The sequence below is a fragment of the Rhea americana genome, unplaced genomic scaffold, assembly GCF_003343005.1.
Source record: "Rhea americana isolate MKP2758 unplaced genomic scaffold, rheAme1 scaffold_2, whole genome shotgun sequence".
Taxonomy (NCBI): domain Eukaryota; kingdom Metazoa; phylum Chordata; class Aves; order Rheiformes; family Rheidae; genus Rhea; species Rhea americana.
The window spans coordinates 6,093,039-6,115,442 of NW_028186149.1; the positions used below are offsets into that span (position 1 = coordinate 6,093,039).

Consider the following 22,404-nt stretch of genomic DNA (forward strand, 5'->3'; position numbering starts at 1 on the left):
GCCTTGCAAATCAGACAGTTGATGACCGCCATAGACTTCACCTATGGCAATTCTTAGTGACATTAAGCAAATCATTCCATGGAAACTTTAATGTATCTGAATAGCCCTATTAAGTATGGAGAAATTATTCTAGTAGGCCCATGCCTCTACAAAAGTCTGGGCTAAAGTCAGTAATCCAGGTATCTCAGAGGGAAGCAATAGAAGAAACTGCAGCAGCATGTTGTCTTTGTAATTCAAGAGCAATTGCCCAGTTTAACCTTCGTCAGACTGCTCAGTCACATTCAGCATAGAAAACAGGGCGTGAATCAGCAGATCTTTAGGAGTCTCAAACTGGACTTGAGACCTTTCAATAATTCTGGYAGAAATAAAGCTGAAGAGTTGCATCTCTTGAACAAAGTTGAGAGTGCTGTATACCAAATACAGAAAGTGTAACATGGTACCAGGATACTGAAAAATGAGACTTAATCACTTCTAAATGTGCTCCCCAAATACTGACAATTGAATTTAATCGTACTGTACATCAGAATAGCACATGAAAGTTGGGCATACTTCTCACAGTACCTTGTGACATTTTCTTTCTTTTTTTTCTGAATATGCAATCRAATGGAAACAAGATGAATCTCAAAGTAGCATGTAGCACATTTCGCCTGGTACTAAAAATCAGCTTTATTCCTAACCAGAGTTGTAACATATCCTTTTATTCAGATTTCTCCAACAGAATGAATAATAAAAACTTCTGGAACTTCCTCACCCTTCTTTTTCCTTTAATAATGAAATCTTGTACATACGGGTATGGAAGCTTCTCATGCCTAACTTCAACATTTAGCATTTGTTCATACTTTTAAGCAAACTACTCAACTTCTACAAGCCCTGCTTCACACAAATCCTGAGCATCTCTTCTGATCCAGGTAGAGCTAACTTCAGTTTTAGAACACTTCAGCTAAAAGCAGTATCTAGCAGCCAATATATCACTCTAAAAGAATTAAGTGTTATTATAATATTGAATGATTTGGTATCCATTTATTTGCTATGAATTTACCACTGAAAAATAGTACACTTATACCTTATACGCTTATGTAATTCATTGTATAATGAATTACAGGTCATGTCTGGCTCTCACTGCGATCAGCAAGATATTCAAATATTAAAATTTAACAACAACTGAAACACTTGCACATTACTATGAATTGACTGCCAAAATGAAACGTCAGTATTGTTTCTGTATGTTCAGATTATTATTAATGAAAGCTATGTGCTACAAAATCCATACTTTTTATATGCTAAAAGGTTTTACATGTAAAACTGAGTTCAACTTAGGGAATCAACAGCATATGCTTAGAAGATGCATAAGTTCAACAGTTTGTTTTTCTGATCCTTAAGTATTGTACTCCATTAAAGTAGCTGCCATTTAAATTTCCCTTTTTACCAAGCATTAGTGAGATCCTTATAAAAATGTAGTATCTTTCTCTTTGTGATGAATAACATTTTTTTGTTTTTCTGCAAGATGGTAACAGTTTAACACCAGTTGTAACAGAACAGCAGGATTCTTTTAATGAATGTTTTTACGTTAACCTTTGACACCTTTTCAAGTGTCTAGCACCACTCAGTAAAAATGCTTAATATAACAGACATTAAACATCAGATAATGATAAACCAGAAGCTACTAGGATTAGGTTGTAGGAAATGAAATTGTATACATGTTTCTGAACTGATAAAATTTGAATTGAGATTCTGTACTACAGAGATTTGATAGAAGTGGCTTATTTGTTCTCTCAAGAATTCTATCTTCTGTTCATTCAGTTTAGAGGTAAAAACAGTATTTGTATTTCTTTCTGCTTAGAATATGAAAACAAACTGTGCTTGTTAAGATAAGAAGATTCTAAAGAGAAACACTGGCTCTTATTACAGCCTTGCAGTTCTGCTGTCCTACATGGAAGTTACTGGTTGATAAATGAGGTCAGAAGTTCTATTAAAAACAGCAATTCTGTCACTGATGTGGGACACTCTACTGATGAGCATGCACATTCACAAAAAATTGAAAGCATTTACAGCAGTTTTTAAAAAAGACTGCTGTTCATAGCTGAAGAGCATTTGTTCATATCTTTGCTGTTATCATCATGTCATCAGTAATTTAAAGGCTACAAATGAAAGCTTAAGAAGTTGAGTCACTGAACTGTATAAAAGTTAAAACAAACAAGCAAAAAAATCCACTTGAAAAACAGCTGAAGATCTATCAGAATTAGCTACATAATAAACAGGAAAGAAATCACAGGTTAAACCAGAAAATAGCTACATTATTATAGTTGTTTTAGAATTGCTTGAAAATGTGAAATCTGTTTAAGTAGGGAATTTATGAAAATTTCTCAACTTCTTTATTAGAAAAAATGTAGGAAGTCTAACTTTCTACAATATGCATGTATTCTATTGTATTCTACAATACAGCACGCAACAGATCATTAAAATGTGACTTAGTCTTTCACTATATACAACAGAAGACATGTAATGAAAATAACTACAGAAATTTGAGGTGCTGAGAAAAGGAGACAAATCAGTTCATTATGAGTGCTGATGACAGAATCCCTTTCCAAGCTACTAAAAGACAAAGTATGGAACACTAGAAAATCAGGTCATAGTACCAAAAAAATGAAAGCTGTTTTGAAAAAAAGGACTAGAATAAATTAACTGAAGGAAATGATGCAAAAGAAAAGCAGATCACAGAGTATCAACTATTTTCTCTTCCTCTGAAAGTCTCTTACAATTCATTTTTTTCCTCTGACCTCTATCAGCCTCTGAAGATGAATTAAATAACAGAAAGGGGGTCAAACTAAACTAGCCTTTGACTAGCCCAGTATCCTACCTCCAGAAACAGACAGGCAATGACACTTAAGAGAAACATCATACGGGCAAATTAAAGCCAAAATATACAAATCTGTGAAAATCAGTCAGTAGTCCCTTTATTACAGCATTACAGGATATAAGCTGACTGGGAAAGCTTTGTAAAATAAAATAACTCATAGATAAAAAATATTCCAGAAAAATGAGACAAYTGAAAACAAATGCAAACGATACTAACAATCAATACTAACAACTGAACTAATGATTGCAAATACTATCGTTATCATTAGAATCATCTGATCATTTGACAGATCTTAGAAAACTGCAAGACAAATACATCTATATGTCTATAGCCAAGCAAAAAAATGGTCTCACAGTAAGAGATAAGCATTTGATTCAGCTAACACGATCAGGCACAGCGAAAGACTTGAACCGAATACAGCCACCACTTCAAATACAATTGTAGGAAATCACTGATGATGAAAGAACTGAAAGAGGAAGAGGCAACTAAAGACAGTAGCCTTGAATATTTAAGAACCACTTCTCCAAATATTTATAAAGAACAAGAAAGGGAGCTATAAAAGTTCCTGCCTCTAGCATTATGTGGCATTTGTCCGGCAGATAAAACTTATTACTACACTAAATCTTCAAAAAAATTAGTGATTTCCTATTATTCTCAATATACACGCTTTTACTTGCACTGTGCTTCTGAGAACCTTTGTCAATGTAAAACCAAACACTGTCCAATCTTGCTGTAAGAAAATTATACTGATTTTTAATAATGTAACTGCTCTTTCACACAAATTAGATATTACAAAATGTAAGAACATATACTCACAAATACAAAATATCTAAGTACCACTAATGTAAAAAACATTATAAAGCTCTGCATATTTTATCATGCAACTTTTTTTAAAAAAACTCGAGCAGTTAAAAAAGGCCTCAGCAAGATGATTCCACTAGACTTTCTTAACAGAACACAACTCCCCCATCCCTTACTGTTAGCTTTTGTATCACAGACAAAAATCAAATTAAATGCTGTTTGTTTGAGCTCTGCTTGAAAGTACTAAGTTGGAATAATTAAGCATAACCATTAAAGATATGGATTGATATAAAAAGCCACAGACTGGTGCAGTAGAATGCAGGCATGCTTACAGTTCCATTGTGCTTTTCCTATCTCTAGGACATACGCTAATCCCTCTGATTTCCATGATCACTGTATTAAAATCCCTCTTCATTTTTTAGAATCAATCATATACAGGTAGTTTTTCACCCAGCAAAGGACTTCGAAGAAAACCGAAGAACATATTTTCTTGGTAGAGGAAAAGAAAACAAACGAAAGACAATCACCTTTCCTCTCCTCCAGCTCCCAAAGTTCCCAAACTACACTCCATTGCTTTATTTGTACAGTATCTTCTCTACCTTACTGTTGTGGAGAAGCATCAGTTCTATCCTATTTGTCTAAAGAGGACACAGGGACCAGTGGGTCAAGGTTAAGGATAAAGACTGCTTTAGCTTTTACCTATTTTCTGTACATTCTTCTCTCCTGATTTATTTTTACTTCTACTAGTAAGTTCAAGATGTAAAAGGACTTATTCCAGTGATTACAGGATAGGTTTGATGAGGTGGGAAAAGTTGTTATTACTGGATCATTTTACAAATAACTCTTTCATCTTGAAATCTCCTTTTTCTTTGTAGTCTAACAAAATGCTATGCAATCTAAAGCTGCAGAAGACAAAAGAAAAATATCTTGAGAAAAAAGTAGAGATGCCGAACTGTTAAAGAGGAAACAGTGTTATGACCTGTAGTCTGCAGAAACGTGGTAACACTAAGTTATGATCATATTTTCACTAGGAAAAGGGGGTGGAGCAACAAGGGCACACAAGCGTGATCGTCTCTATCTTTCCTTCTTCGTTCTTGGTTGATGTGCAGCTGATGGACAAGATTTCCTTTGGCGAAGCAGCAATTATGCAACTGGTACCTGGAGCTATACACAGCTTGCAGACCTGTAATATCACTGGCAAAATCACATGCTGCTGCTTGGCCTTTGCAACCAGGAAAGAATGGTTCTCAAAGGGAAAAATAACATCAGAGTCAAAATGAGCTCCCCCATCACATCTCTGACATCCCAGTGTTACATAAAGAAATTTAATCTGTTTTACTGGTCAGCTCCAGAGAAACTACTAGCAAATCAGTCAGTAGCTACTTGCTAGAGAAATAGGTTACAGTCTTTTCTGTTTTCAACAGTGTTTTTCATCTTTCTTCTAGCTGATCTGTATTTTATTATATATTATATACTTTAACAGAGCATTAGTGACATTTGTAAACAGCTCTGTGACCAACACTATTAGAAAACATGGACTACCTGAAAAACTCTCTTTATAAATGATCTTATCTGAAAATTAGCAAAATTAAACACGAGCAAGTGCAGAAAAAAAGCCTCTCACAAAAATGCTATCTACTAGAYGATATGAAAGTGCAAGTGTCTGTATGTATGTTCATTACTACAATTTTTAATGTATCAATTCTGTTCTTAACAGAACTTCTGATCCTGCAAGTTATCATAATATTCTCTACAGATGAGGGAGGCAAACCCCATGGTTGACATGATTCCAACATTTTTTTTTTTTTTTATCATTAGGAACTGGAGACCTCACACCTACATGCTTCTATTTAAGCATCCAGGCAAACAACTGCATAGATGCTCCACTGATCCCCTGGAAAATGTGCATAAAGAGAAGGTTTGGCACCTGTCCCATGAAAGTAGTCAGAATTATGCCTGGGTACCAAAACAGAATCTCTTCAGCTTAACACCTGATTGTAATGTTGTGCTTCTCCAATAGACTAGAAAGATTTGAGCATGTTTATGAACGCATTTTTTCCATGTCACTACATTTTTCAAGATGTATGTTTGCGTCTTTATTCAGCCAGTTGGTTTAACAAGATTCCTTTTATCCTGAAATTGCTTTATAAAATGATGCTATGTTTCTGGCCTCCAAAATACAGCTATCTAAAGAAAAAGATTGTTTTAGTCTTAGAAGTAGAAACTTTTTTATCTTGAGGGTAAAATATTAATTTGTGCTCTTTGCAGAGCAGAATCAATGCAGTTTATAAATAAGTCCCTGGAACCAATATTCATGCCCAGGTTTTCTCTAAGCTCTAGTAAATTTTTTAATTCTGTTTACACACAAAAAGGGCAGGCAAATTTCATGAATACTCAATCAACATTAATTCTAAAATTGGAAAAAATAGTGTTAGATAGTCTTCTACTCTTGTCAGGATTAGGGCAGCAGAAACAAATGGAAGATTTTCCTCTAAAAAGAAGGTTTTTTTTTAAAAAAAAATAAAGTATGATTTATGTTAAATCATACTGATTAAGGATTTTTTTTTTTGTCAATAAAAGGACAGATGCAGATATTCCAGCAAAAGACTGTCTGGTATAAACAGAATTTCTTTGGATTCTCAGACTAAGTCATGAAAGTGTAAGAGGAACACAAATTTTTCTGACATAATAATGTGCACTTATTCGGTAAAGGGCTATTGTGTTCTTTTGCCCTGTTGATCCTCAACTTATTTGCTCACCATCCTTTTTCAAAGAAATGTAAAGAGTTTAAGATTTTCTGATAAGTATCAACTCTGTAATTAAAAAAAAAAATACTATCAGCCATAAGAATACTATTACCTTACCTAAAAGATATCAAACAGCTTTTTAAAGATTCTTTCATTTAAAGTTTCTAGAACTTTTAAATGCTTATTTTTTGTTTTAAACAGACTTTAGGAAAAAAATCCTAATTTCTTGTAAGTGGTTTGTTTTATTTGAATGAAAATAGTTCAAGATGATGATCACTATTTTCAGTGCAATTTTTCTTTCTTGAACCCTCTTTTTATTGACTAAATACATAGTACCAGTAAGCATCTGATGCAGCTCATTCTTCCACCACATCCTAACTTTAGAGTAGGTGTTGAATAACTACTTGATCTTTCTTCACAGACAAAAATGGCTGCATCATCTTTATCATTAACCAGTTAAACCTCCTCACACAATTCTTCCAAAGCAGCTGCAATTCTGTTCATCTCAAACGGAATGGACAGCCCTTGTCTTAAATCTCTAATCTCCCATTTCCACATAAAAGGGCAGATGGGAAGCTGGGATATAAGATTTATGTCAGACTCTACAGTGAAACCAGTGGTAAAAAAAGAATTCTAGAATAGAATGTATTCTAGAATACAGTATTTTACTTTCTGTGATACCACTGGAATATTTCCACAGAATGCATCTAGCAAAAACCAAAAAATAAGGTTTTTCTACAATTTCACCTAAGCAGGTTAAGTATAGGAAAAAAATAAATTTATCAATTTCTAACCACATCATAGGATCGGTAAGGTTGGAAGGGACGTCTGGAGATCATTTTAGTTCAACCCTCAAGGAAGTGACCCATATGGGGATTGAACCCGTGACCCTGGCATTATTAGCACCATGCACTAACCAACTGAACTAAACCTAACTCCTGAGAATTTATTCTGTTTCCTCATACTTCAGCCTCTTGCCCCCCCAAAAGAGAAGTTAAAGATATCTAAAGATATCCTGTTCATCTGACCAAAAAGGCTGGCACCAACATGAAGAAAGGAAAAAGACAGCTGGTAAATATGGATTAGTAAATTCCGTACTTTGTTGTCACCCCCAATAAAGTATTAAAAAAAAAAATCTTAATATGTAGTAGATCCTGGTTCCTTAGCATCAAACATCTATTCAACCATAAAGCAAGGTATTCATTTCCTACTCAGAATGTTTACGACTGTACATCTGTTCTATTGTCACTATTGTCTCCTGATGTAAATATGGAAGAGGATTCATGCTGAAAAAAACTTGTAAGCTACCTGCTTATCCCTATTATTTACATATGAAGAGAATAATGACCGACTAACCAATTTCTATTGAAAGTATTACATGCCCAAACTGAGTTCTTTATGACTCCTATTTTAGATTAATTAATAAATATTGCCCATCAGCTATATTAGACACTACATACACTATCAGTCCTTACATTAAGGAAGTCTTTCATTACTCTAAGCAAAAACCCATTAGGTATACAGCAGATTACAAGCAAAACCAGCAAAATCTTGATTCAGTGAACATTTTGTTTTCAAATTTTGAGACAAAAGAGAATCAGTTTTGTGGCTTGATATTGTTGTTAACTTTTATTAACAGAAAGGACTTCTGACTGGACTATTCTTTCAGAGTGTCACAAAGACTACTTGCAGTTTACTCAATTCATTTAATTATTGTTTTGACTTAGACTATGCCTGCAATTAGAGAGATGAAAAATGTCATTAGACTCAGTGAAGAAAAAGCATCTCAAAGATAACTTTTAAAAAATATACAAGTATCAGTATTTTGCACAATATAATACTAACCTCAAGGCTAACTTAAAGTGTAGCCGTATCTTTGCTTTAAGTGTTCCCAAGGAGCTTCTGGTGAGCCTGTTTACAGTAAAGCACACCTAAAGCCTTGCAAGGTATGTCAAAAATACATTATCTTAAAACCATATTAGCTCAGGACACCTTTCTTGGATTTAATTACATCTAAGCATTCAATAATGAAAAAAAGTATTATCCAAAACCAGTATTAGCATAAAATTAAGTTTGTATTTATTTTTTTAGCAGCAAAATACTTGAAGAAGGTTGTAACCAGCAGTACTGGGCTCTATGAAGTTTGAGAATTCTCACAAGACTCCAAACTAAATACTGCTTTTCCTATGGCAATAGTAGACTCATTAATGAGGGGAAAACATCTTTATTGATTTTTTTGCACTGACTTATGAATAGGATTCACTGGCCCTAGCTGTTGTTGCTGGTCAACCAAGGAATTAACACCTTTCCTATCTCAGCTCGGTCTAATACATGCAAACAGGTATCTCCTATTTTCATTAACTGCTGTAGTATTTTATATACCTAACAAAAATGCTGCCTTCTGAAAAGGTATCCTTTCCTTCTCCATTTGGCACCAGCAGCCTAAGAAGCAACTATATTTGTAAGGAAAAAACCCACATGATTAACAACATTTTAATCAGTTAATATAGGCATTTACTTCAATCAACTAAGAAATAAGATGGGATAAACACCTACCTTTCATTTCTCTTAGTAAAAAAAAGTGCTCCTTACTCACAGCTCACTTCTTAACCCTGCTGATATAGTTTGAATGCAGAAAACCTCGTCAACCTTAAAAACCAATTCACCTTTTAATAGCCTTATCATTTATCCATTTCAGTCACCACCAACCAATACATAGTTGCGATACTTCAGATAACACTTATTTATCCTGGTACGCTCGAATGGCTATACAATATAATGGATATATACTGTGTGTGTGCTTGTTTGTGTGTATATATACACACATACACACTCTCTCTTTCTCTCTCTATATATATTTACACACACACATATATACAGTATATATCCATTATATATATATATATATATAAAATATATATAATATAGCCATTCAAGTGTACCAGGATAAATGTTATCTTGTGTGTGTATATATACACATATATTTCAAGTCCAAATCCAAGATATATATTCATATAGCAAAACTTTGCTATGGTTGTTAGTAACTATGAACTACATGTACCTAAAAAAATGCATTAAAAATAAGCATGATAGAGGTAAGGCATAAAAGAAATTTAAATCTGAGTGCTACTAGACAAGGCTAGATTACTTTCTAAAAAACAAGGCTATTTTGGAAAATATGCCCAGTCATACAAGTTCTAACAAACAGTTATTATAAAAAGGCTAGAAAATATAGAAAATATATACTAGTCTTGAAAATGGCATAATTAGTTTGAATRGGCAAAGTTTGGAATACACATAAGGATGACAAGTTGACCATGAGCCAGCAATGTGCCCTTGTGGCCAAGAAAGTCAATGGTATCCTGGGGTGCATTGGGAAGACTGTTGCCAGCACGTCAAGGAAGGTGATCCTGCCCCTCTACTCAGCCCTGAGGAGGCCTCATCTCGAGCGCTGTGTCCAGTTCTGGGCTCCCCAGTACAAGAGAGACATACGGAGCTGCTGGAGAGAGTCCAGCGTAGGGCTACGAAGATGATCTGAGGGCTGAAGCATCTGCCCTATGAGGAACGGCTGCGAGAGCTGGGCCTCTTCAGCCTGGGGAAGACTGAGGGGGGATCTGATCAATGTCTACAAGTACCTGAAGGGAGGGTGTCAAGGGGACAGGGACAAGCTCTTTTCAGTTGTCCCATGCAATAGAACAAGAGGCAATGGGCAAAAACTGAAGCACRGGAAGTTCCGCCTGAACGTGAGGTGGAATTTCTTCCCTGTGAGAGTGACGGAGCCCTGGCACAGGTTGCCCAGAGAGGTTGTGGAGTCTCCTTATCTGAAGATCTTCAAGGCCTGCCTGATGCAACCCTGTCCAACACGCTCTAGGTGACCCTGCTGAGCAGGGAGGTTGGACTAGATGATCTCCAGAGGTCCCTTCCAACCTTACTGATTCTATGATTCAATGAATACACTTATTCTCACGTTTTCTTAAGCTGGAACCAAACAACTGCACTGCAATAGAAGCACAGCCATGCATTACTAGTGTACAGTCACCGATTTCAAATGTTAGCATCACATTTTCTCCTTCACACGCTTAAAATAGGTCTGTATAGAATACTAATCTCTCCACGTTCTGTTCTTCAGACACTAATAATGGTAATGACAAATCCCTTCCTATAAGATAACTGAGTATAGTAACTTCCATCCACTATTAAAGATGCAATTTCCATCCTTGGACCTTGTAATCTGACTTGTCACTGTGCATATGTACAGTTTATATGTACACTGTACCTAGGTATAGCATAAGACAAGTTCACCCATCTTGACTCCATAAACAATGCACAGCTTATTCCATGCCAGGAACTCCAGACCAAAACATTTGTTTGTTTATCGTTTTTGTGAGTTTTTAAAATCTGATTGGTCACAAATGATCAGCAAGATCTTCATCACCTAGATCAAGAAAGTTTTGCTTCTAAACTACCATTCACACAGGGAAGTCTCTGGTATCATTAAAAGTGACTCCAGAGCTCATGCACCTCTGACAGCTTATCCAGAGTGATGGCTTTATCAAAAGACAGAATGATGTTTACTCTAAGGCAGCTGTAAAAGAAAAGCAGAGCAAGTTTGGGAGGGAATGAAAGAAGCCACTTGAGAGAAAAAAAAAGCTAGAAAGAGAGAAAGTAACAAATGAGCTCTGGAACAAAAAATAAAAGGGAAAAAAAAATCTTGATTATAGTGTTTTGTTTCTTTGTACACTAAGTAGTAGTTCTCTGGTATTTTCCTAAAAAGTGAATCTCTCCATTAATATACATGCCCAGGAATTTTATGGCATCATCACCATGTCCCTACAAAACTTTAGGGATAACTTATGTACTACTTCCATCTCCTCTCATTCATATATCCTATTACTTTCACTCCAGTGTGTCTCCAGAAACATGTTGTAACAAATAATACACAAGCAATCAGCCCATAATATACTTTTTTGTCTCCAGCTAGAGAGAAAATAGGACTATCCAATGGGAGTGTTGTGCACTGATGCATTATTTATGTACCAAAGTTTCAATGACATTACCTCATGTGTTACTAAAATGAAAATAAGACCATTCAGCTAAACCTTTCTTTTGTCCTGGACTGCAGAAATACTACTTTTGTACTATTCAGCCACATCTCTTGTTGGTCAGTTTGTTGGCTACCAATCCTTGCCTTCATGGACAGACAAAACAATTCATTAAACAACGAGTTATGCTTTGGATATTATATTGAAGATTAATTCCAGGAACTTGATCTGCAATCAGCACTTTTCCACCCACAAATAAAAAAACAGAAGTTGACTATGAATCAATTATGGAAGTAAGAGTCAGAAAACCATTCGTAAAAGTAATGTAAATGCCAAATCAGCAATTAGTCACTTTTCTTTAAAGGTATTGCTGCTCCTGAAAGTGTTAAAAGTGAAGTGTAATACTCCAAACCATTATTTGCTTAAATGATTCATTTAAGTAAGTATTCTCTGCATAAGCATGAGGCCTCATGTGAAAAGAATGGGGAGGGAAGGTTTGAGAACTGACAGGCTACAAACTGTAGTTTGCACATTTTGTAGAACTAAAGCATTAATTTGCAATATGTTACTTCTTATACTTACTGTAAATACAATCAAAATTGCTGTGTAATTCAAATGATATATGGCAGTTGAATGTGTTTTCTCTTTGAGGAAAAGGTGACATTAAAAAGACATCCTTCTTCAAAGGCTGCTGCACACAAAGTGTTCTAAAAACGGATTTCCTTATCAGTGAATACTCTCTCTGATACCAGTCATCCTGCTCACTAAAAGTTAATTCAAAAAAGATTTGACTGGAATAACATATCACTCAGCAGAAGTGTTCAGGTGATGTATTCTTTTGGTATGGCTCTCCAACTATTAAATATATTCTGAAAGTTTTAAACTTTGATGAATTCTTAGGTATTCTACAAATGCAGAAAGTCAAGTAAAATACCACACGCCTCCATTAGACATAAAGCATGAAAGACAGTCCTGACAATGAGTATTGCCATGTATTCTACAGGACCTGAAATTCCGTTTTTAACAAATCAGTTGCTAACTGCTGAGGCAAGAATCACTGAGAGGAACATAGATACTCCCTACGGGTGCAGAAAATGGAAAGTGTGGAGAGAAAGCACTACTCAAATGTCAATGCACTCTGTTTTCAGGATAAGGGTAATCTGAGAAGTACAACTGTTACAGGAGCTGGTCTGTAAATTCCCTTTAACCTCTTACTGTACTTTTTATTCTCTGTTTATTTCAGGGAAAAGGAAAATAGAAGCCTTAATATGACATTCTATAACTGTGCAGATACTCTATAACTCACAATCTTCATCTAATTACATTTTTTCATATATTGGACTTCCAGGCTGGTTAAACTCTCTGCAAATATACTACAAGAAGGACTTTATAATTCACAAAAATAAGACTTCAGAAGACTTTAAGAGACTGAAGTAGACATTTTTCACCTGATGGATTAAAGGAAGCACAAAAATACTTTCTGTAATTCATATCACTGATCACATGAGATGTAGTATCGAAAGTAACTTCTCATTTTCTAACAACAACTCATGTTAAGCAGAAACACACACTAAGGCGCAGCCAATATACCAGCAGCAATATGATTTCACTGTCTTGTATCTTCAACACATGCCTTCTTAAATTACCTCTCCATGTCTTTTATGTTCCTATTGTGCAAAGATGACTAGATATAATGACTGGACTCCCCCAACACATACCTCAAAGTGATTAACAACGGAAAAAGTAATGAAAATACTATTGCTAGCTGATTCTTAGAAAGTACACCATCTCGTGTCAAAGTTCTGAAGAAACATATCTGCAAAATGCAAATCTACAATTTAGTATCATTATTTCAGTCTAAAAATACTTTCATATCAGCAATATTTTTAATATTTATTATGTAACACTTTCAGTTTATGCAACACTTTCTGCAGCTGATTCAACACTTCCAATTTGACTGAATGTCCATTATAAAAGTGGTTACCCAATACAAAAGAAATAGCATCCAAAGCCTGAGATACTAATTACTACTAAATACACTCCTTGGCAAATGGCGAATTCTTGTGCAATTCTTCATCTTTAAATTAACATCTCTGATTATTATTTTTGCAAGACAGGCAAAGAAAGCAAAGATTCAGTCAAGGTGACAATTACCCTCTGGCTATTTGGGCTAATTATGAGCTACCCATTAAATACACTTGCAATGCAATAATGTCAACATTTCAAATATAGGTTGCTCTTGAAAATCATTGTCTTCGTTTATCACAAGAGGTATTAAAATTATATATATTTAGCAGTTATCTGCTTTGGAGTCTCTTAGAATAGATTATAAGGATTGTGGAAGAAAACTTCTCTAAAAACTTTACTTCCCTCCCCCCCCCTTTTTTTTTTTCCTTTATACATGGATGCTACTATTTACACCTCTTCTTTCCTTTTTTTTTTTTTTTCTTTTCCGAGAAACATCTTATCTGAGGGCTTATATCAGTACTGATCTGAATATGAGAATTCAGATCAATTTAGACTTGCATACTCATCAAAATTACAGAGCAAATTATAAGTTGCAGACCACTGCTCATCAGGAGGAATATAAAACCAGCCATGTCTATAAAAGAGTTAAAGGAAATACTACAGCATCTGAACCCTCTGGATTGCTCCTGTGATATCTGAATACACTTATAAAACTGCATGACAACTCTAAGAATAGTCTACTGTCTAGTTCCTTTAACAAGAATTTAAAAATTAAACCGTAAAAGACTTAAAGTACCTTCAATTTGAAGTCATACAATTGCTTATAAACATTTGTTTGACATACTAAAAATCTTTCCAAAACAGACTTGGTGTAAAGTTTTAGCTTTCTGACTTCTCAAGACAACAATTTCACTGTGACAGTAAAATCAGATATCACCAAATTCAATGGAAGCAGAACTGGATACCATACGGAAATTAATGACCAATGTTAGTAACAACAGTATTTTGTTTAAAAGATAAAATTAAAACATTATTACCTCCAGCAAGGATCTTCTCTTCCAACTCACTCATTTGCTTTTTGTATGCTTTTAAAGCAGCTTCCTTAAATGATGGTCGTATTCTTTTTTTCTTTGGAGTTTCAGTAGGCATCTCTGGGACATTCTGATTTTCATCTTCTTTTATTTCTATGTCAGCAGCCATGTCACCTTCGACTTCCAGTATCACTTCACTGACCACACTGTCAAATTGTCTGTCATATTCCTCCTCTTGTAGCGTTCCATAAGGAGTTTCATACGAAGGTTGTTCCAGTTCATATTCTTGGATCTGCTCACTTGTTTCACTAGTATTAGTTCTGTTTTCTAGCTTAGCAAGGACTTGTTCCATTACTTCTACATAATCTGTTTCATTCTCACCAGCTGGTTCAACTAAGTCTTCCTCATCCTCTGCTTTATAGTAATAAGGCTCAGTGTAAACATCAGAATCGAGCGTTGTGCTCGATTCATTTGCAGTAGACTGAGATAAAGTCCTAAACCTTCCCATGAAAGAAGACCCACTGTCTTCATACCCACTTAAACTTTGTGTGCTTTTATTCCAGACTACTTCTAATGCTGACTTAGCACGCTGAAGTGTAGATCCAAATTTAGGAAAACTGAAAGTTTTATCAGAAAGATCTATGCTTAATCGGCTGTGCCAAGATTTAGGAGGTGCTTCTTCCGAGTCATCACTTGGTAGTTCACTCTGACTTCGGTACATCATAGGCAATCTGTTTTGATTCTGATAAAGTGAGTTAGAATTTGTTTCCTGATAATCGTCATATTGACCAGTCCACTGACTTTGCGATTCACTGTCAAGGCCAGGACACGATGGAGAAGTACCATTGAGKGTAAAATCATAACTCTCAGTATCATACTGGAGATCAGAACTTTGGCATTTTCCAAAATCCATCTGTTGATCTGAAGGGCTGCTCATATCATATGCAAAAACTTCTTGGATAGATGAGTCTACGCCCAAATCTGCCCCTTGTTCCAACTGATTCCATTCTTTCCATGGTGAAAGATCATTACGTAAAGAAAGCTGGGAACCGCTATAGCGGCTTCTATCTCCAGATACACATGTTATTCCATTGCTTAATCCTCTATCAACTGTTTCTGTGTTCTCTACTTCATTTTGCATTGGATGTTCTTGAACATCTCGGGCAAAAGTCTGTTCCTGGGAGCTATCATACCAGTTGGTAGAATCGTCTTGCCTTCTCTGCCAAAGTTCTCGATCTGAGGAAGACAACAGTGAATTGCCATTTGTTCTGCTAAAACACTGATTTTCTGAAAAATCATCAGAATAAGACTGACACAATTTTGAGAAATCTGACTCTGAACGGCTAAGTTTTGCTGTTGCAAAGTCATTTTGCAAATGCCACAGAGGGGTCATGTCTGAATAGTAGGCCTTTGATTGCTTTTCCATATTGTCGTATTCTGGTGACTGATCATCATATTTTCTTCTGTTTGAGAAAGTGCTACTGTCAGCAGGTCTATTAAAGTCTCTAGTATTTGATGACTGGATACTTCCCTTGGTAGTGCTTGTTTTTATTTGAAGCGCTGATTTAGATATCTTTGCATAACTGTTCTTATTTATATCTGATTCCATCTCCTTATCACTGTCAGGTGATTCCCAATCATGTTTTTTAGTTTTTGTCTCTACAGTTAACAGCTTCATATCCATACTCTCATATGTCTGAGAGGAGGGTAGTCCTCTTTCTTTTTTCTCTTTCATGTCATGGGAAAACATATCTGTGGAAACTCCAATGCCAGTTCCCTTAAGTTTGTAAGACTTTTTTAAAATCAGATCTCTATGTTGTGATGACTCAAAGTAAACGAGAATTGGTCGTGGCTTTGCATTTGGACAGTCCCTTTGTTGCCCCAGTCTTTGAGCAAATTCAATCTTAATAATGCTTTGTGCCTCTGAGAATCCCATTTTATCTATTAATATTTTGTAAACTGTATTTTCAGTTTTTTCAAATCTCTCTTCAGGCACATTTAGAAACCTAAGACTTGCTTTGTCTCCTGGATGGCCTATTTGCTTAATGTAGTCATGTATATCTCTAGTTTCTCTTCTGGACTGTACAAATCCAGTTCTCAATTGTTCGATTTCACTTTGTACAACTTCTACACTACTAGAAATTTCATCAATCGATTGTTTCAGAGCATTTACATGCCCTCTTAATTCAGAAAGTTCTGTTTCAATTTGACTGATTCCCTGAAGCTCTTTAAAGATCATTTCCATAACATCATGGGTTTGACTAATGCAACCTGTCGAACTAAAGCTAGGTTCGAGAGTATTTGATTTCTGGTGGCGACCAGTTCTGTCTAAAGACTTACTTCTTAAGCCCCATGTTTTTCTCCATGTACTCAGCTCTGAGTCTGATGAGACACACTCTTGACTCTTCTTCCATTTCCTTAATTTTCGTAAAGCTCCCAGCTTTAGTGTATGTAAAGTGCGTTCTCCATCAGAGCTTCCATCAGATGGTGCAAGGCTGCTTAAACTCTTTCTGTTGCGTCTCACAGGCATTGTGTGAGATAAATATTCCTTTTTCTTGCTGTTACTTTTTACTTCACTTAATGATTCAGAATAAGAGCTATCATTTGAAGATAGATCTTGAACTATATCCTCATTATTATTGTTTGTTACAAAAATAGGCTTTTGTAGTCCATTGGCAATAGCAACTCTGTAACTGAATGTTGGAGAAAGTGAAAATTCTCTATTACTTTCCTCTTCTTCAGCTGATAAATTGCGAGTAGATGGACACTTGGCAATCTTTTTAACAGTGCTTTTCAAAGTATTTGAAAATTTTGGATTCTTTGTTTGCCCAATCTGGGATAAGTCTTGTTCCTTTTTGCTCTGAGAACTCTCTTTCTTTTTTGTACTATTTCCCAGTTTCTTTGTAAACATTCCTTTGCAAATCTTATATATGTAAGACAAGATCAGGCTCTTTAAAAGCGCAGAAATCATGAAGTGTAATTTTTATTAACCTGTTTCCATAAAACACAATTTTTGATCCAGACAAATATTTTTTTTTTTATCTCCAGTAGGATCATCAAGTATTTCATCAACAGAAAGTAAAGACATGTAAACTATTGATGCTCTGGTATCCCGTGAGAGCAAAAAAAGGGAAGAAAAAAAAACAACCCACACATCTGCTTGTTAGAAACCAAATCCTGAAGGTGTTTTGTATGTGTTGTAAGATCTCACACTGCTGCACATGGTTTCTTGAAGTGTCTAAAAAGGAGGGAATGATGTTACTATGGCTGCCAAACAAACTTCTTGTTCAATAATACTGATATTATTTTAGTTGGGTTACAAAGGAAACACAGAGTTGTTAAGCATCTACTTATATTTTCCTTAATTGTCTGAATATAGCTTTTCATGAACAACTGAAGCTGCAAGCAGTCCTGGGCGAATATTTTAAAAATAAAAAAATAAGCTATATTTAYTTACAGATTGCCCAGTTTGATCTCAGACTTTGAGACATTTACTATTTACGCTGTCTGCTTTCTCTCAGAGTAATATTAACACTTCCATTTAGATATCTTTATGATATATAGCAATGGTAAAAAACAATAATTGAACAAATCCTTCCTAGCTAGTACGACAACAAGTAGAAAGGTCTCTCTTGGCTCACTTTTTGGAGCAAGGTAGGATTCTGTGCAACAAATTGGCATTACATGTATGAAGTACTACTCTATTTTGAGATTGAATTATACATATGACTGTGGTTTGGAAAACAGACACTATCTTGCAGTCTTTAATATATGTTACACATGCTAAGCCAGGACTTGATGCGTGCACAGCTTCTAGGTTTCTCTTCATTAAGAATGAGAAAAAGACTGGGAAAAGGACAGAATCAGAATGAAGACTGATGGAACGTTCTCATTCAAGTTGCTAAGTATCACATTTTTGTCACCAAAAAAGAAAGTCTACACAAAACAGATGAGATGGAAAGCGGTGGTGGTGGGGTGCTGTGAGGGAGAGGTACACAGAGGGGCAGGAAAAGCGATTCTCAAGTTTCAGAACAAAAAGAGATGGCATTAGAATAGGAAGGTAATTTGATTACTGGAAAGAGTAAGAAGAGATGCCAGGAGATACCGAGAAGCATCTATTCCATAACACAAGAAAAACATTTTAAATAGACATATAGGTATACTTTTGTACAGAGTACCATTCAACTCAATCTCAGAGCTCCCAAATAAATAACAAGAAAAACAGCTCAGAAGAATCGAATGAAGTAGTCCTTAAAATGACTATTTCAGTTTCTAAACTAGATGAAAATTCTTTGGCAAAGTAAGAAGCTTATGAAGATACAGGATACACAAGGGTTAAAACTTGCCCTGTGGTAGCATAAGAGGGGGAAAGGGTATGTATTATCCAACTGGTCTGCAAAAAACATGGCACTTCATAAAACGTTGTGGTYTGCCCACAAATACCAAGACTTCAACAGTGTATAAACAAATTAGAAGGCTTATTTACTGGCATATGCTACAAAACATCCAGACATAATGAAACTATCAYTGCAATTTCGAACATCTTCATCCCTTTTAAAATAAGGTTTAATACCTCCTTTGTAGAAGAATCTTGTTTTCAAAGCCAGTAGTATATTTAAATTTTATCCAATGTCTAACTTATGCTCTYTATCAAAGTATAGTATCTAGTATAAATAGCTACATAATCAATTTTATTTAAAAAGCACTTTTTGACAGCATCATAGAAATTCAAAAGCTGTACTGCTAAAGATGCACAAGTATCTGCTAAATGGAGCTGAGTTAGGTTCTCTCATTGAGTTCCACTGCATCTCACTAACTATGGGTTGTAAGCTGACAAATGGATCAAACTATGGCTCTATCAAATACTGTTTTCCTAAAAATTTTATCTATAGATGTAGAATAAAGTTTGAATCATTATAGGTCTCATCTATTTCTTCTCATGCAGATTTACATCAGGGTTGCTCCTACTATTTTAAATCAGTGTATTAATGCAGGTTGAACCTTTATGCCTTTTAGTGAAGCACACAGGACTAAGCCAGTTTGTTTAATCAGCTGTAAATTCTCATTCAACAATTCTCTGCTTTTATCCCAGTCCCCCAATAAACTATCATAACTCTTTTTATTCTGTTGTTTATTAAGTCAAGCTAATATATGAGTTGAACAAAGATGGGTTAAGTTGTTCTAAACAGAGACTCAAATTCAAACATCTACAGCCCAAGTGAGAAATGTCATGCTAGATGGTTACAGAGCAGGAAGCTGGAAAGCTATATGGAGTGAGGTTAAAAGTAGAAGAAATCTTTAATGAATGGGTTCCTTCTGTAAAGAGGCTATAAACACACTTTCTGCAATCTTTTAACCGTAGCAAGTCTAGAGGTGGGTTTTTGTCATTGAACTTCATGGTGAACAGGTAATTTGGCTCCATTCCAAGAATACAGTCAATAATAAAGCATTGCCAAAAATAAAACTCTTCAGCCAGAAGCATCAGGTATAAAAGATCTATTCCCAAATATATAACAAATGCATCAGCTAAAGGAAGGTTAAGAACGACACTTTTTTAATGCATGCAAAACAGTGTTTTTAGAGATCTGTCTGAACACCAGGTCCTATAGATACCCAAAATTCCTTTTCATATTGTTCCCCCTCCCCTTCAGTCTGTTTAGGAGGGAAGGTGTTTTTAAGTCAGAGGAACTATAGGATTTTATAGCCAAACTCTTCGCATTTCAAACCTACCTTCCTATTGTTACAAAGGAAAAAAGAAAACAATCAACTTAGAAGATTTCAGTATTTAAAATGAATAGCTAGATCATAACTGACCTGATCCCATGAAATACAGCTGCAGAGCAGCATCCCTCTTCCATTCAGAAGTAGCTTTGTAGAAGCAGACTGCCCCAAGAAAAGCAAGAAATAGGCACAACCGTAGTCCTGCTTGCCCTCTATCCTATTAGTCGGTCAATGAGGGGGCTGTGCATATGGGAAGGGGTCAGAGGAAAAGGCGAGACAGAAGAGCAGTTGCTCAATTCAGAGGGCATATAGCAGCTTATGTTCACCACATCAAAACAGTTGGGAGAAAAGAAATCCACCAAAAAACAAGTAGCAATGCCACTGCATTACTCCCAAAGAAGAGCTGTTTCCTATTGACAGCAATATCCGAGATACAAAATGCTTCACAGATGTGAATCAATCACACACATGACAGAAACAGAATATAAACAATCCTGCTTTGCAGCTGTGAAAACTCAGGTAGAGTTTCACTTGCTGTTAAGCATGTTAGGAATCAACAACAGAATAACTGGAATCCAGATACACACATTTTTTCAAATGTAATCTTTTACTCGCCTTATGGTCATCTTGGAATAAGATGATCCTGACATAACTGTGCTTACATTAGTGTATCTGTTGGCTGAAGACTGCACTAGCATTTTTATATAAGCATAAACGCATACACTTCAGACTGCTGAAGTTTACTACAATAGTTGCTTCATACTGACACAATCTCCTATCACAAATGACTTAATTCAGAAGAACTTGATTTGAAACAACTTACTTCCTGTGTAATATTCTTAAATACTGACACTTTTGAGTTGTGTCATGAAGTGCTTGGTGAATCTCTAAAGACTGTTACATAAAATGTTATTCATGTTAATACTGCATATGCTGCATAGCTGACCTGCCTTCAAACCCTTGCAAATGTAGGCACAACAGCAACAGAGTAGCTCTCCTTTCTCCTTGGTGTTATTGCTCCCTTTTGTCTAAAAAATTCCTCAGGTCAAACTGCAGAGTTCTACCCTATCTCACCACTTTTTTCCACTTAAAAATATCTATATATACATATATATATACAAAAGATTATGGAGAGCTATCATCACACCAAAGACAGTGAGCTCTGTTGCTTAGCTGGCTGCAGATTCACTTATCTTTTCAGTATTGGTGTAAGAGAGGCTTGAACAGGCAATATCAATTTTAACAGCAGCATCAATCTTAATGGAATAGAAGAGAGGGTAGCTTGCTGACAAAAAGCAGCTGCAGAAGTCATCATTTATGCCATAAGATGCCTTGACTTGGAAAGCATCACAACATCCTTCTATTAACATTATTTGTGATCCAGGCAATCTATTTTTTAGCGTCTGATACCATTAGTGGCCAAGGATGATAGGTTCCTATCCAAATGGAGACGAAGCCATTTCTATTGTCCTTGAAAGTCATTTAGAAAATTCAATATATCTGCTTATTTATCCAAAGGTGTTTCTTTATGGAGTTTGTTATCAATCTATTAATGCATCTTTCTTTATGAAGCATGATACTAGTATAACCAACCAAAGCGCTGCTTCAAACTCACATCCGAAGATGATTCAATCTGTTAATTTTTAACCGATATGGCCTTTAATTTCCTGAAGACCTTATATGTATACTTATCAAGTACACTGTGAAATATGATCTAAATGTTTAACACCAGTAGTGCAAGATACTGGTTACAACTGTTATTTGACTTAACTTTGAGCAGAATTAAGTGGTGTGATGAAAGAACAGGTAACAATAGATGCAAACACCACACGCTCATAACTAACTTTCTTTGGCTCATTTTGATTTTAAAAAGTGTCTGGAAGAGAAATCACACAGAATTTTGTATATTACTGAATTTACTCAGTGGTTTAACAGTCATTTGCATGTAAACTACTTTGTAATATAGAGCAGCATATTGTCTTCAGGACACCTTAGAAGAAAGTATAAATTCTCAACTAGCTGGAATGAGTAATTATTCCAGAGTGAAAAATCTCTCCCTGCTCACCAGCTACTATAACCACCATCGGAAAAGATAGTTCTGCCATTTCAAAGACATTTTTTGCTCAATTATTGTTGAAGTAAGATGCTAGCTGTAGGAAAACAAACTTAGTTTGCCAAAATTTTTCTTACTCCTTTAGTTACATTATTTGTTGCATCTTTATATGCAATTTAATAAT

At 35.4% G+C, this 22,404-nt stretch overlaps 2 protein-coding genes across 2 annotated transcripts in view; both read right to left on the reverse strand.

The window, feature by feature from the left end:
• UNC13C (unc-13 homolog C) overlaps positions 1 to 17,426 on the reverse strand; it is a 181,411-nt gene extending 163,985 nt beyond the window's left edge. The window contains exon 1 of the mRNA XM_085303380.1: positions 14,453 to 17,426. Within this exon, the coding sequence (XP_085159506.1) occupies positions 14,453 to 17,417 (2,965 nt within the window). The 5' untranslated portion in view covers positions 17,418 to 17,426. The remainder of the gene's footprint in view (positions 1 to 14,452) is intronic.
• Positions 17,427 to 17,600: 174 nt separating this feature from the next.
• Positions 17,601 to 22,404, reverse strand: part of LOC146596646 (protein unc-13 homolog A-like) — a 63,628-nt gene continuing 58,824 nt past the window's right edge. The window contains exon 8 of the mRNA XM_085303379.1: positions 17,601 to 17,684. Within this exon, the coding sequence (XP_085159505.1) occupies positions 17,610 to 17,684 (75 nt within the window). The 3' untranslated portion in view covers positions 17,601 to 17,609. The remainder of the gene's footprint in view (positions 17,685 to 22,404) is intronic.